A 17,576-nucleotide genomic window follows, 5' to 3' on the forward strand; every position below is an offset into this window, starting at 1 on the left:
TAATCTTACCACTCCTGATTTTCTAAAATCGTCACGTTCTGAGGAAGAAAAAAAAAGTTCTTCAGTAGTTTCCTTTTTGTTGCCAGAATCTTCTCTCTCTCTCTCTCTCTCTTTCTCTTTCAAACATTACTGAAGGTTTCGCCACTACTCAAGCATGAATTCATATAGATAAAATAAAATTATGGAGTTGATTTCGTCTAACTTTGCTATTAATGCTACTGTTAACTAGCTTGATGTTATCGCTAACCCACCGTTTCTAGATTTAAACTCTTGTACATTGGAAATACAGCACGACCGGTTACTATATTCAAACTTGGGTAATTATGTAAAATCGTCGTGCCCAGTTTTTCTATGTAAGAAAATTATGTGATCACACGACATGTGACATCATCACGATAGCAAGCAAAATAAAGTAGATTTTTTTGTTTGTTTTTTTCAGTTCCTAGGTGTGTGGTACGAAATCGAAAGGAGTCCAGTAATGGCTGAAGTGGGATGGCAATGCATCAAAACGCATTACAAACTTGAAGATGCCGCAGTTAAAGTGGAAACCAGTGGGAGATCATTGTAAGTAGTTAATATAATATCATTGGTACAGTTATTGTCATAAGACATATTATAATAGACATTATTACTAGATACCCCCCCCCCCTCTACAACCTTTGGTCGCCAACCCCATAGAAATCACTAGCGACCATATGGAGCATTTATTCATTTTCAAAACCTGAGCAGTGGGTTTGGAAGAGTGAGAGAATCCCATATCAATATCGAGGAAGTTTTTTTATTTTTTAAGAAGAAAGTTATTTTTTGGAAAATTTAGGATAAGTAGATTGTCGAAAATGAACAATTTTTGAATTTCTCGACTTGGATTTTTCATCTCGCAAAACAGGCAAACCAGCCACAAGAAAGCACGCTATTAACAGACAAGACTGACCTCTTTAGCCTTTGTTGCTTCGGCCATAATTCCAAACAGCAACAGATAATGACAATCGAATTACCACAGATTTGATTATTAATTAATTAATTTATCATTATTATTTACGTAACACCTCCAAGGACTTATTCGCAGGAGGACACTCTATTCCACTGTACACAACTCACTATCCCTTCTACCCAATCCTCCAACACTACTACCACCACCAACACATCTGCCTCCTACTATCACCACTAATAGTATTTTTTGTCTGTAAATTTTCTCATTTTCGTCTGTAACTTGCAACTGTTTTCTGGTGAGTATGAGCATTTCACAGAACGGAAACTTATAATTCTGGGAGGATAAAACCCACTTCATATGTAACTAGTTAACTCGCGTTGAGTGAAAATACCATATAAAGATTTTTATTATTTTTACGGCTATTTTGCCTGCTTTTGTTTAGAAGTGCCCCTTTTTTAATGTCATTGGCTTTTTACTCGAGAATTCTTAGGGCATTGCAAATGTATTTTAGAGACAAATATATGTAGCATAATAGAAGAAATTCGCACATACCTTTTCTTGGATGTTGTTGCCTGTCTTCTTTCTGCGGTGTGCATACTTCTGCGTATGGTGTTGAAAGGGGAGTGGGGGAGGGGATTTACGCAATGTGGGAGAATTATTTGAAAAAAAAAAAACGTTTTTTTTTGTATAAGATATATATATATATATATATATATATATATTATTTTTAGGGGTGGAGGGATCGTTTTTTTTGTAGGATAGGAAAAAGATTAAAAGGGGATGAAAATAGAAACTGTTTTCTAGAGGAAGTGGAAGGGTTTATGGGAAAAGGGGCCGGGGTGCGAGCCATTTCGACCATGTGGGTCGTCGTCTGAACTCGTAAAGGAAGTGGATACTATGTCGTGTCGGCTTGGTGTTTCTGCCTTTGAAGTGTTTGTGTTATCGCCTATTGGTCGGAGTCATGACCTAATTTTTATGTTGTGGAGCTTCCAACACTCGGAGATTATGCAGGGTCAGTGGACGTTGATTGAGTTTTCGTCACATTTTATGCTATCGTTTCTGATATTCTAAGCATTGTTTTGTTGTCTTGTCTGTCTATTATGATAGCCTTGTCGATTTGCGGGGTATGTTTCTGTTCAAGCGCGTGAACTGCTATTTCTGTTTTCCCTGTACTTTGTATTCCATTTTTCTTTTTGATGTTGCGTTTCTCAGTGTTTAAATGTTCTCCGGAATAGGGATGTTACAGTCACGGAAGTGTTCTTGTCCAGACAGGAAGCTGGCAATCCATCTGCAGAAGTTCTGAGACAGTCCAAATTATGGAAATTTGCTTAGTAAGCCTTTGTGCCAGACCCGATCAAAGACTTTAGAGATATCAAGTGCAACTACTTGGGATTCGCCAAATTTTTCCATGACATATGTCCAGAGATCGGTGATATATGAGAGCAGGTCACCTGTTGATCGGCATCGACGGAATCCGTACTGGTGGTCGCTTAATAGGTAGAGTAGGAGTTGAGAATTGATGGTTTTCTCCATCACTTTAGATAGGATTGAGGTGAGTGAGATGGGGGGGGGTAGTTAGATGGCAGCGATTTGTTACCCTTTTGGAGAATAGGTTGAATATAGGCCAGTTTCCAGGCTTTGGGATATATACCAGTGGAGTAAGAGAGTGTGTACAGGCGGCATAGGACAGGAGTCAGTTCAGATGTACGGACCTTCGGACAATTGGAGGAATGCCATCAGGGCCAGGAGCTTTTTTGTGTCTAATTTTGACGACAGGTTTATGATCTCTTTCTGGCAAAAGGATACAGGGGGAATTTTATGTTGGGCAGTTGGAATGACTGAGGGGGGGCATTTGCCATTTTCAGTTATGCGTGCATTGGAAGCAAAGTGTGAAGCCAGGAGATTAGCTTTTTCTGTGGGTGATGTTGCAATTGAGCCATCTGGGTATGATAGGGATGGAAGAAGTGTAGGGCAAAAGTTGTGACCAATGGCTTTGGCAAGAGACCAAAAGGCATGGCTGCCGCTAGGACAGGCTGCAAGTTTCCTGCATTTTGCCCGTTCAAATTCTGTTTTGGAATCATCGATAATTTTTTGCATCTATTTCGGGCTTCAGTATAGGCACTGAAGGAAGATGGAGTTCTTAATTTGAGCCAGTTGTGGTATGCCTGATTTTTGCCTAAGTTGCTTTATATTTTCTTCCACAATTTCTCAATTGAAGGGGAGTTAGTCTCGTATAAAGGTAGAAAGATTTTTCCTCCGGAAAATTCGGATTTTTCTTCTTGGAAAAAAAAAAAGAAGAAAACATCTCGTAACGCAACTAACAGACTAATATATACTGTGTGTGTGTGTGTATGTATATATGTATGTGTATATATATTATAATAATTAAAATAAAAATTTTACAATACTTGAACGTGATTGCTTAATTTTTCAATATATATTTATAAAGATCATTATCTTATTCTTAATCGAGCATTCCAATGATTTTTTTTTTTTTTTTCTATGCAGATTTCCCCGTATATTAAAAGCATCCGTGACGACAAATCCACAGTTTCCTGGCCGGTTAACTCTACGAGGAGAATCAAGTAAGTTTAATTCTTAAAAGGTGAATTTTAATTGATTTCAGTTTATGAAATTAAATTTTAATAATATTAAATATCAAGTAATATTAGATATTCATCCTGAAGGTAAAGAGGAACCTTCAAAGATTCTTTTGGAAAAAAAAAAAAAAAAAACGACCGCCAGTTAAATGAAGTTTGAGAAACGCATCATTCTAAATTCAAAAAACACTGAAGTTTTTATTTTATATATACCGTATAAGCATTTTCCCCCCACGTATATTTAAGAGCAAGAAATTTTCTCAAATACAAAAGTTTTAATAAGTAAAATGCAAACTGCAAGTCATGAAGTCACAAATCATTCCACTTATATTTTAAACTTAATGTTATGGATTAAAAATAAATGAAACAGAATTTACATTTCTGTCTTACTTTTGTCTGAATACTTACTCCTACATTCTTTATCGTGGGATTGCAACATTCAACGGTATAGTATGTGCAGTCAATAAGGGTGAAAGAACGATGTTTTCGTTTATTTACACTTTCAAAGAAACTACAAGTAAAATTAAACCAAATAGACTAATAGTTTATATTACCTTCGTAACGACAGTATCGTCTTAAAAATCCTATTAATATTTTTATGCTTTGAAGCCTTCTCTTGTAAGTTTGCAACTTAAGGAATAAGTTTCATGAATCATACACCTAATCTAATTTTAAAATTATTTAACGTAATCCTTACTTTTAAGTTAGTGTAAATAATTCTATCTTGTTATAAAAATAGATAATTTAATCATATTTAGCTAAACCCTTACAACTTAACCTGGAACTATTTCATGACAGCGGAAGAAGACAGCATAAACAGCAGCATAAGAACAATAAAAATGTGAATGTATATGACAGTTAAAACATCTAACGAAACAAATAAACATGTTTTATTTTTTTCCAGTACTACACTAATTACATGCCTGTACGTAAAAATTAAAAATAAAATAAATAAATAAAAATCACATCATGTTATATTCAAACAACAAAACTTTATCAGTAAGAATAATTCTTCCCTTACTTTTGCCATTAAAAATATCATGGAAAAATTTTGAACTTAGCGAAATTTCTTTCCATAAAGAATAAATATGAAATTCTGTAACATTCATCATAATTTTATCTCTTAATATAGATTTTTATTTTTTAACTAGGAGGGATTCGCCCCCTGGCGCCTATTTCCCCCCTCCCCGTGTTCCGGACTGGTAAGCCGATTCTCCTTGAATTCTGATGACTCGAATTTTGAAGACTGGAACGGGGATTCCGTTCCCCTAGCGCCTACGGCGCCTAATCCCCCGAGTTTCGGACTGGTAGGCCGGTTCGCCTTAAATTCTGATGACTTGAATTCTGAAGACTCGACACTCAGAGTAGCCGCTGAGTTTCAAAACGTTTCAAAAAACGTGACATATAAATGTGACATAAAAAGGCTTATTATTTTATTATATATAGGGTAGATTTTGTTACTATACTACAATAAAAAGATTGCTAATGTATTTATCATTAAATAGTTTTGTAGGAATTTAGATCTAATTTTTGCCATTACGTTGTGTGAAAAATTATGTGTGAGTACATTGAAATCATTGAAAAAAATCTGGTCATTATTTAAAACAAAGCTAATTTCCATAGGATATTAGATTGGAAAAAAAAAAAAAAAAAAACGAAATATAAGCTAGAAAACTAATTTCCAAAGCTGTAATAAAATGCTGTAAGAGAACTTGGTGATAAAATATAATTTAAAACTGGAATGAGAATCTTCCCCACATTCGCATTTGGAAAAAAAATTTCTTCCAAATAAAATAATTGTTTTCACTTATTTAAGTAATTAATAAGTTCACTTAATTAACTTAAGTGAAAAATAAATTAAAAAAAATAGAAAAGATATATAAAAGCATAAACACAGAAAAAGCCTTAGCCCACCCACGTACGAACGTACTATTGGTTTACAGAAGCCTTTCGGGATAGGAGCCACATAAAAAAAAAAAATAATAATAATAATAAAATAAAAAAATACCGGTAAAATAATTAATTTAACTGAACAAGTAAAGCTATCATTGTTCAACAGCTTTGGAATTTAACCTATTAAACAATTACAACTGATAACTAGGTGCAAATTAATATATGTCTTATAATTATTATCTTTTATATTTTTATTAGCAGCGATACCAACGACATCTACAAATATTATTCTCGGCACAGATTATGACAATTTTGCTGTCGTATGGGCCTGCAACAGTCGCAACAGTAATACTCCTCTCATCCCAGGTGTCCAGATATTAAGAAACATAACACATACAGGTAATAATACGCTATGCAAATATGCATTGAATAGAATATATATATATATAAGTCTGAGGCAACTCATGGCAGTGCCACTCTAGGTAACTCGTGGTAAAGTGGCTTAAGCTCTGATCACTTTCCTTAGCATTTTTCCCTTAATGTAAAGCACATCCCCTTGTGGAGATGTACGATGCTATGCATTAAAGGTAATGGTCACTACTCATACCGGTTTCGACCGACCTCAATAAAGGTCGAAACCGGTATGCCTTTAATGCTATGCATTAAAGTGACCATGGGTAGTAGAATTTCTTCATTTCATTTTATTATTATATATTTTTTTCCCTTTGATTATAGAGAATTTGTGGATTCTTTCCCGTCAAAGAACACTGGATCCAGAAGTGAAAAGCTTAGCATACGTGATCATTGATAAAAACACTATCAACAGAAGATGGTTGAGGCCAGTGAATCAAGATAACTGCGAATAGCTAATTTCGTTGAAGTGTGCAGCTTCTAAGAGATGGCGTCCTTCATTTTTTTTTCTTTTTTAGTAAGAACCACTAAATTTAAATATTTGTCCAACATGATGGTATTGTAAAAGGTGAAACATCTAATTGCTTTATGAAAAGCAGTGAATTCTGGATACAGTAAAATGTTAGCTAATTATTTATTGATATATGTAATGTAGTATTTATCTGACTAAAACTGAAATAAAAATACATGTAGTGATAACTTGTTAAACTCCTTGTTGTGATCAATGTAATGCGACACTTGCTAGCCTGAACAGTTATATGGAACATGGGTTTTGTCTACCCTGTGCTAACCAACCATTGTCAGATTGCAGCTTACAGTCTATTACAGGGCTGTCCAACCTTAGGTAATCAGAGGGCCGCATCACAATGAGTATCTAGTAATTTGGTAAGCAGCAGCGACACAATCTCGAAAGCTGAACAAACGAACACCACTCATTGAGCACTAATCGCGCGCTCACGTTCCCCGTGAGTTCCAGGAGCATGCGCGTTGGAACAAAACAGTGTAAGAATACTTCTTTGACACATCTAATATTTGAATAGTACGTGAGTATATAGTGATGTAAAAACACCAAATAAAATTACCAACATCGAGATTATTGATTAGTGATAGAATTAAAATATATAATACGCATTCGATACAAATTGTTATTATACTTTTTCGCTCGTGAAAATCAAAGCCCACAGGCTGGCAGCACAAAATCGCACCGCGGGCCGTATGCGGCCCGCGGACAGTACTTTGGGCAGCTCTGGTCTATTACGTTAATATGTTTTCTCCAATAGATGTTACAATAAAGAACTGTGTTCACTAAACGTACATAGTTCAAATTTCACAACACACACACACACACACACACACACACACACACTAAATCATATTTAAGATCAAATGAAATAGTGATCATTTTACAAATACGTGTGCCTACTAATTTTATAATACTGATGCCCTAATGATAATTTCATCAATATTATTTCATTTTTACATAGCATGTATGTCCAGATTCTTAAACGATTAACTGCGAACAAGTGGAGTGAAAAAGTATTTGGAGACCTCAAAATATTCTCATAACACTTTTAGGAATATTTAGTGAAAACAGTAGCTCCAGAATACTACTGAATGGTAAGTCTTCTTGTCCGCATCGAACCAGAGCCATATATATATGCTATACGAGAGATTTCCGTTTCAAAATAATTTCCCAAGGGTGTTTTCGTATGAAAAATCGAAACTGAAAGGATATATTTCAATTACTTTAACACTGAGTTAAAAATGGACTAATTTTGCATATATATATATTTTTTTTTTTTTAAAAAAAAGAGGATGTTGCCAAGTACAATATCATCCGTAGATGAATCAGGAAGACATAACGATGATATATATGTGTGTGTGTGTGTGTGTGTGTGTGTGTGTGTGTGTGTGTGTGTGTGTGTGTGTGTGTGTGTGTGTGTGTGTGTGTGTGTGTGTTTAAAATTATTAACAGACTTAAACACCGAGAAAAAATATAAGACGTTTAATAAGGTTTCACTACTAATTTCATCGGAAATGCCGACTTCGTCAGGTGAATACAGTACCATGGAGAAAACAACATCTTAAAAATATATTGTGCTTTAGACAAACACAAAGTTTAGAACAAGTAGTAGTTGTGTTTGAAATTGAGTCCGAGCGTTAGTTCTGGCGTGAAGCACTTTGCGTGTGAATGATATCATGAGTACACCAAAAGTCCAAAACTGGATTACAGCGCTATGTGAATCGGGCAGGTTGTAACTGAGATTGCTGTTTAGATGGGCAGGATCGAGAGCTATTTCTTTGGATTCCAAGATACGTCTTTCTAAGTCATCGGAGCATTTATGGATGTTTGAAGTTAAGTTCCAGTCTATTTGATGTTGTCGTCCTTCAACATTGGCAGAGAATAAAACGGAAATGGCTGGATAGGGCACTAGCACGGGTTCTGTTATAAGAAACGTCACGTTGGTGTTCTTCTAGGCGAAGAACTGCAAATGATTTTGTATACTCCTGGAAACTGAAGAAGGTTGTGTTTTACTTTAGGTTGACTGAGGCAAGATCGGGGTTTTGGAAAGGTAGAGAAATATGTTTTAACATTAAATTTCTTCAGGATTTTCGCCAACTTAGGGGAAAGAGAACTTATATACGGTAAGGAGATGTAGGCTGTGGAGTTTGAGTTATCTTCATTACTATGTTGATTAATTACACTAAGACGATTATAGATATTTTTAGCAGAGCAACAGTTATTTAAGAAGGTCCTTTTGAGGTAACTAAGTTCTTGTTGAAGTTCCCCTTCTTCTGACAACAAGGATATCGCCCGATGAACTAGTGTGGAAATAATTCCTAATTTTTGAGGAGGATAGTAGTGAGACGAAGCATGTAGGTATCTATCAGTGTGTGTTGGCTTTCTAAAGATAGAAATCTTGAGACCATCCGTTGTTCTAGTAAGTTTATATCTAGAAAAGCCCAAACACCACTAACTTCTGGTTCGGATGCGAAGTTAATATTTCGATGAAAATTGCTTAAATGATCCAGGAAGGTTTGTAAGTTTTCTGGGCCGTGCTCCCAAATTAGGAATATGTCGTCCATGTAACGCAGCCAGATTTTGGGTTTCAGTGTCGCTGAGGAAATCGCCTTTTCCTCAAAATCTTCGAGAAAAACGTTGGCTAGTTGTTTCCTACATTATTTGTCTAAAAATCAACCCAGTTCAAATCTCGTATAGGAACCTTTATCAGAGCTTTTCACATGAAAGTGAGTTAGCCAGCCTCATTCCTTCACGAAAATTCTGGTTTGTTTATCATCCTGCAAAACAGGAAATCAGAAGAACACATGCAACCGAATCCGCAATACACTAGCCTCACAGCTTTAGTTGCATCGTAAACCAACTAACAAACATCACCATCACGTCTCGGATAATCAGGATTTTTCGTCATACAACCAGTCGAACAAATGCAATTTACACAGGAACAAAATATATTTAGGCATACGACTAATCACCTTATCCTTAAATTATGGTTATGAAACCCAAGGATACTTCGTAGGTTATGGGTCTTAAGGGCTTGTACGTTCTACCAATTATTTTAGACGATATACTATGTCTGAAATTTTTTAATGTATCCCCACTTATTTTTGAAATTTGAAATGAATAACACAGCATGATTATTTTGCTGAAGAGCAAATTACTATTATGACATGGGAAGGAAAACCCGAGCTGAAAATGCACGTGGCTGATAGATTTTATAATTACATTGATTCTTTCTGATCTAGAACTGGGTAACATTAATGATCCTAAACCTCTCGGTTCTGATGAGGCTTACAGTGACATACTAAGAATAGTGAGTTCTTTCCTTTACATGCCTGCATCCCCTGAGAACTTCTATTGAGTTCTGTCTATTCTTAGGTCCTCTGTCGTTATCTAGTTTCGCTATATACGAGATACAAGATCATTACATCACTGTTGAATTTTTAAGAGAATTTTATTTTTTGTATCGCCAGAAATTTTATTTATCGAGCGAAGAACATTGCAAGGTTTTTTTCCTGCCTTTATTTCATTTATCGAATATTTCATTAGTTTTTCATTTATTTCACATATTTCATTTATCGAATATTTCATTTAGTTTGTCGAACTGCTTTAAAAAGCAGTTCGACAAACTAAAGGTTGCAGAATCTAATAACACTATATGTAGAGTTAGAGCCACTTAACCTCAGTAAATGACATTGAAGGGAATACTGGAAGAGAAACGCTATTTTAGACAGATTGAATTGGATGGACTAACGAAGAGGAAGAAAAACTGGGTCGGAGAGCTTGACATATGAGAAGTTTGGGAGATAACGAAGAGATTACAGTTCCATGCAAGAGGTACGTAAAAAGTAAAAGCGAGTACAATAAACCATTAAGTGAAGGTCGCCAATTACTCCAATTTCCCTCTTAAGAACAAAAGGTTCTGTCATGCTAAATGTGGGAACAGTATTCTAAGGTTAAGTGAATTGAGATAATGTACTGAAAATGCGATTATACAACAACAGGTAACAACAAGAATAGAAGAGAAAATTGAAGCCTCCTCGATCAAGGCCAAAACACTGTAGATGATGTTTTGAAGACTGATAGGCAGCCAATCTCCTCCCTTAGCCATGAAGCGAACTAGCCCAAAGCTATCAGAGATATATATCAAAGCAGGTACCATCTTTAGAGCGTAATATATATATATATATATATATATATATATATATATATATATATATATATATATATATATATATATATATATATATATATATATATATATATATATATATATATATATATATATGTATATATAAAACTTCATTTGTTTTAGCGTAAAAAAAACAACAACTATCGATGCCATTTAAGGTCAGTGAAAGGTTATCGATTTATAGGTAATAATAGATTTGTGAAAGGTCTGGGATAGTCCTGAATTAGTAGGAAAGTCTGAAAGCCGAAACTCATCTACTATGAAAACAAAACTAACTAGTTAATCAAAAATTACAACATCCATATCATAAGAGCTTGTTTAGAAAGTTTCAACGTCTGATTGATCAACTGTCTTGGAGGAGCAGTGAGGCGTGTGTCATCCAAGTTCTCCCTCTCTCTCTCTTTCTCTCTCTCTTCTTCTCGCTTTAATCACTGGGGAATGTCATGAGCTATAACCCTTCAGTTCTCAAACTTTTCCACGACAAGTGACATCGATAAAATAAAATAAATAAAAAATAACCTTGTTCACTGAAATCGAAGCAATCCATCCTGGGTATGGTTGATTAAATGGTGGACTTTTAAACAAGTAGGTAATGAAGTTTGTCTAATGGTTAACAGCTTTGTGAATAGTCAAAATTATAATCAAGAAATTATTGCAGAGTGCAAAAGTGCAAACACTGTTTGATTTATTTAAAAATAAATAAAATACGAAAAAGTTCTCAGCCCACCCACGGTACTGATGTAGTTTAGGTGTGCAGCCTTTCGTGCCGTAGGAGTTGTTCCTATCCTAATTTACGCTCACGCGTAGACCCGCACTTTTGTCGGGTAGGCATTCGGAACCGAAAATCCTACGGAATAGGTTGGTTACCCCTTATTCCAGAAGTATCTTTTGTCTGTAAAAGTGTGTGTTCACGGGGGTCGGTTTGCCTGTTCTGGGGGACGAAAAACCTGAGTTTCCGGGTGAAAAAAAAAAAACCCTACTCTGTATGAGACCGTTCTAGATAAGAGGAGATAACTAATATTTATTTGTATGTATTCGTATTTTTTTATGCGTGTTTTTTTTTTTTTTTTTTTTTTTTTTTTTTTTTTTTTTTTTTATTCCTATATGTTATACGGTTGAAGGATTAAAAATCCTAACTTTTCCCGTGGAGAAAGAAAAAAAAAAACTTGCTTACAAAATACATTCATGAGACAAAATATTATGACCACCTATCTAATACCGTTTTGGGACCAAACACGGTATTAGTCAATACTTGCATTGACTCCACTTGCTAAGGAAGGTGTCCTGAGGTATTCTGGACCAACTAAACAGAATAATATTCTGGAGGGTCACTGAGAGCGAGACACTGATGTCGACTGATGGATACTACGTTCCACATGATTCCACAAATGTTCCATGGGATTCAAATCGGGAGAATTAGGCTGCCAGGGAAGCACATGGAATGCTTGATATGTTCAAGATAACATAGGGCGTTATCTTGCTGGAAGAGCCCAGGTCTATTGGGTTACAATGTCACCATTGTGACTCAATGGACCTGCTAGGGCAATACCTAGTCCGAAACAACCCTTAAGTAAGAATTACCAGTCAAGGTGTGTTCACTGGATATGAGAGGACTACGTGATGTCCATGAGAACAATCCCCATACCAGGATACAGCCAACGATGCAGTTTGGTTGGCAAGAAACGGGCTAAGCGATCATAATAATTTGGCTCATGATCAGGGCTGGACAAGTACGATCGCGTACTAGGCCATGGTGAGTAAATCTTGCCAGTCGGCGAGTAGCTACAGATCGGACAAAACTAGAAGTTGTTTTAATTTTAACAAGAAATAACTTTTAAACAAAATCACTTAACTTTAAAAAACACAGATGCACCACCATTGATCAGTTTATCGAACTCCTGCTTGACTTATTGAGACATATGATTTTTAAAAAATGAGGATTTGGGGTAAGTACTTTTTCTTTCTGTTTTTTTTTTTTTTTTTTTTGCGTGGCGAGTATGATTTGGCGTAATTTGTCGAACTCTACTCGTGAGTACCGTATATGCACTTAGGAATCAGATGAAAAACAATAACAAAAAAAAAGGAAAAAGTTTCACTACTTTTTTTTTTTTTTTTTTGCAGTAGTATCGTCATGAATGTTAACACACGACTATATGTCTCCGCTTGCAAAAATTCAAACCTAAAATAATTACTTCACGTACAGATTATTGGCGGGCATGGTTGGTCTCCTGGTTAGCATATTCGCTCTCTAGCCAAGAAGCTGCGAGTTCGAATTCCACAATTGAGCTTGGATGTTTGTGACTGCCCTACAAACTCTGTGTGGAAACAGCATCTGCGATCCACGAACTTCATCTAGCAGAAGGCTTCACTCCCAACACCGTAGGAGACACGGAGAATGACCATACGTCGTCTAGTGACGTTAAATGTGAATCACTAACTACAACTGACTGTGCCAAGATTTAAATTGCCCGTAAAAATGCTTTGGCAGTCCCGTTTGGGAACCTGTAGTCTAGAACTTCACATAATCAAGGTCGGCTCAAAATGTATCAGGTCAAGAAAGTTGCCTTTTGCAGTAACGCACCTATCTTACAGCCGCATGTGAGTTCGAGTTTATTTTTCTTTCTTTTTTTTTTTTTTTACTTTGTTCCCACGCGGACCGGTTCTTTGTTCGTTTGTCAAGGTGGATAAGAAGAGCTGGTGATAGCAGCAGCGGCAGCAGACTGATAGAGAAGATAAAAACGGGGAGAACGTGAAGCAATGGTTAAGGTTACGCCTGAGCAAGGTTACGAGTAAAGTACTTTAAATACCTCGGAATCGATACTGAGGTCACCCGTACGAAAAACACTTACCAGGGCGAGGCCGAAAAATACGTTAGGCTAGTTACAGGAAGGCTCATTGTTATCTTGGGTTTAGAACCGCATTACACCAACGAGGTTAAACCTGAAACATTCATGAAACTTCTGTTTTATTATACACAAATAACTAATTAGTTTTACATTTTCAAGTAAGATAACCGAACGTTTTAAAACAAAGAGGGCGAAGAGTAGTAAAATGCAACGAAACAATACAACAGAGTCGGATCCTCCATTGATAAATGGGATGCTTTGACCTGACTAAGGTGTGGCTGTTGTTTCCCGATTCTTTTCCTGAAGGCGTACTAAGAAGTTCAAACACAAATATGCGATCGCAGCCATTACTCTTGTCTTCCTCAATCTTAACACTCCGATTCGGAATACCAGTTGCGATAGTGATGACCTTCCTGGATACTATAAGGTCAAAGAAGGTTATTGGGTCCCCCCTCCCTTTCTTCTCCTTTATTGTCGAACATTTCAACTGGGCAAAAAAAAAAAAAAAAAAAAAAAAACGAATTGCTTTTCACATTGAAAGAAATCAAAAAATGACAGATCGTTAATCTTTTATATATTTCATTATATACATAAAAAATTAGTTTTAAAACAACAAGAATAATAATATGATGAAAAGACGAAAACCATTTTGAGAGCCATTTAAATAGAAGTCAATAAAAATATATGTTTAGTCCGTTTATAATATAAAAGTAAATACATTTGTATCCATAATTAAATTGGTTTGTTATAACCGAGTGAAGTCACACATTTGAGAGATATTCAAGTAAAAGTTTTTTTTTTCTTTCTCGATCAAAGTCACATAGTCATAAGTAACCGTCATTTATTTATTTTTTATTTTTTTACACAGTCCAACAAATCGAAACTTTTCGAAAGGTTTTTGAATTCTAATAACTTACTATGCTAAAGTTTGCGACTAATTGATTGGAAGTGATTCCAATATAACAAAACGGGTCTGGACTATTTGAACAAAATTTTGGTGGCATAACTGAAAATTAAACATACAAAATAAAAGAAAGCCAATAAGCTCAATAAGAAAGCATCTTGAGTGATCACATATTTACTAACGCCGCCTATCGTTTCTACTTCTAGTTAAATCTATCAAATTTGCACTATCCGAAAGATGCTATACAGTATATTAACTATGTCAGTAAAAAATAGATAATAAATAAATAACTATTTTAGCTATTCAAATATAGAATTTTACGCAGTTTAATAATTATATATCATCATCATCATCATGCGTATCAAGGATTTAGGCCTAGCATAGCCTGTTCAGGCCTCAGAAGTCATCGTTGAATCGTTTAAGAGGACGTCCTGGTTTTCTTTTTTCTAATGGCTTGTACTTTAAGGCTTGTTTTGGTAATCTTTCTATTTTCATTCTTTCAACGTGTTCCATCCATTTATGTTTATATTTTTAGTTTTTTCTATTACTGGTTCTTGGTTTAATTCTTTCATAATTTCTTCGTTTCTTTTGTGATCAAATAGGGTATGCTTTGCAGTTTTTCTCATAAACTTCATTTCTGCTGTTATTAATCTTTATTTATCTTTTTGTTTTATTGTCCAGATTTCGCTTACATACATTAAAACTGGTAGGGCTAATGTATTGTATACTTTTAGCCTGGTTTATTTTTGAACTAGGTTTGGTTTAAATATAGAGTTAATTACACCTGTTATTTTTAAATATTTTGCAATTTTTATGTTTATATCTTTTTCATTTTCATAAGTGATCATACATCCTAGGTAGTTAAATGAATTCACCTGTTCTAAGATCTTGTTATCTAATACTATTTTAGTTCTTGCTGGATCTTGTCCTTTAAAGGCCATAGTTTTTGATTTTTCTGTTGATATTATCATACCATAATCTTTGGATCTCATTTAGATCTAAAATAGCTTTCTGTAAGTTATCTTCAGAATTTGTAATTATTATTTGGTCGTCGACAAAGAGGAGAGTGTTTAAGTTAACTGTAGGAGAAAGTTTAATTCCTTGATGCAAATTTTTATCCCATTTTATTATTATTTCATTTAAGTAGATATTAAAAAGAGTTGCTGAGAGGGGACATCCCTATCGGACCCCTTGGTTTATCTCTCTTGTATATGATAGCTCGTGATTTAATCTTATTTGTATTTGATTATTTTCATATATACTTTTGACAGCTTTTAGGATATTATTTGGTATGTCTTTCTTTTAATATGTTAAATAATATGTTTCTTTTAACTTTGTCAAATGCTTTTTCAAAGTCAATAGATGCAATATCTGTTTCTAAATTGTATTCTCTTCTTTTCTCTATTATTAATTTTAGGCAGAAGGCCGGGTCTATACATGATCGTCCCTTTTCTAAATCCATTCTGTACTTATAAACTAAAGTTTTCGGAATATTTCATTAGTTTGCTATTTAAGATTCTGCTGTATATTTTGTACACAATTTAGTATACTGATACCTCTATAGTGTTTAGGGTCATTTCTATTACCTTTTTTAAAGATAGGAATCAAAATTGCTTTTTTCCATTCTATTGGGGAGGGGTTACCAGTTGAATAAATTTTATTTAAAAATAATAATAGTCTTTCTTTGAATCTCGTTCCAGCGTATTTATATAGTTCTGAACCTAGCTTATCTTCTCCAGGTGATTTCTCGTTTCTTGTTTCAGGTTGATTTCTAATTCTTCTTTAGTTATTTCCTTTTCATTTTCGTTAATTGTTTGCCAGTTGACTTTTTTAAAATATTTGTCTGTCTACAGTTCTGTGTAGTAATTTAGAAATTCTTCGAATTTCAATTCGGGGTTTAATTTTATGTTTTCTTTGGTATCTGCATTTAAGTGTTTCAAAATCTTATATACATTCGGTCTTATTTTATATAAATCAACTTCTAAATTAGAAACAAATTTGTTCCATGATTCTCTTATGTCTTTTTCTGACTTCTCTTTTAGCTATGGCTCTTATTCTTTTATATTCTATTTCATCTTCTAATCTTTTACTGCTTAACCATTTATGATAGGCTTCTTGTTTCATTTTGATGATTTCTTTGATTGTATCATCGCAGATCTTCAGTTTTTTTCCTTTTATTGAATTTTTTGGTCTCTTTCCTAAGCTTTCATTTGCTGCTGCATTTAGTATCGTTTTTATATTAAGCCATTCTATTTCTATTTCTTCATTTTGTTTTATTTTATCTAGATATTGGTTAATTCTTTGTTCATATAGCCATTGTACATTTGTGTCATTCAATAGTCTCGTTTTATAAACAAATGTTTCAAATTTTCTTTCTGTTCTTGTTACTTGTAGCCATTTAGGTGGTAATCTTAATTTTATTTTAACAAGGAAGTGGTCACTGCTTATTTCATATCCTCTGTGAATTCTAACCTCTATTGAAAATTTGATGTCTTTTCATTTAATATGAAGTAATCTAATATTGATTTCCATCCTCTTGCTGCCCAAGTATATTTATGTATGTCTTTATGTTTATAGAAGGAATTCATTATTTTTAGGTTATTATAAACTACAAAGTCAATCAATTTTTTACCATTCCTGTTTAGAGTATGTTCTCCATGTATTCCTATATTATTATTAACTTTCGTGTTTCCAATTCTTGCATTTAAGTCTCCTGCTAAAATTACGTAATCATTTTTATTTATTTTATTATATATGTTTTGTAGCTGATTATAAAAATTATTGTCCTGTTCTCTTCCTTCTTCTGGGGCATATAAACCAATTATTGTTAAATAGCCTCTATCTATTTTTATTCTAGTTCTATTATTCTTTCATTCCATAATTTATAATGTTTTAACTGTTTTGAAAGGGAGTTATGAATCCAAATCAGACTCCTGCTTGTGCTCTTTGGTCTCTGTCAACTCCACTATATATCACAATAAAATTTTCGGTTCTCATAGTTCCTTTTAATTTCTTTTTTGTTTCAGTGATTTCTGCTATTTTAAAATTTCTTTCATTTAATAACTGGTCTAATTCTATTTCTTTATATGCTATTCCTCTTACATTCCAGTTTGCTATGTGTATTATATTTGGTCTTTTCCATTTTCGTTTCACCTTTTCCATTCCAGAGTCGTTTTCCATAGATTTATTCCGACTACCTTTTTCTGTCAGCTTAAAAGTAGAATTATGTTCTCCATGTCAGGTGACTAGCCTGACGATGGAATAGTTTAGTAGTAGGGC

The 17,576-nt window shown here is 34.3% G+C and overlaps 1 protein-coding gene across 1 annotated transcript; it reads left to right on the forward strand.

Annotated features, from left to right (window-relative positions):
* The first annotated feature begins 462 nt into the window (after positions 1 to 462).
* Positions 463 to 6,290, forward strand: LOC150095065 (uncharacterized). The gene is made up of 4 exons (XM_090411184.1): positions 463 to 564; positions 3,440 to 3,516; positions 5,683 to 5,823; positions 6,160 to 6,290. The coding sequence occupies exons 1-4, from the start codon at positions 479 to 481 to the stop codon at positions 6,288 to 6,290; spliced, it is 435 nt and encodes a 144-aa protein (XP_090267310.1). The 5' UTR covers positions 463 to 478.
* Positions 6,291 to 17,576: the final 11,286 nt, after the last annotated feature.

Source organism: Typopeltis vanoorti, chromosome 21 (genome assembly GCF_054136105.1).
Source record: "Typopeltis vanoorti isolate ZY-2024b chromosome 21, IOZ_Tvanoo_1.0, whole genome shotgun sequence".
Classification (NCBI taxonomy): domain Eukaryota; kingdom Metazoa; phylum Arthropoda; class Arachnida; order Uropygi; family Thelyphonidae; genus Typopeltis; species Typopeltis vanoorti.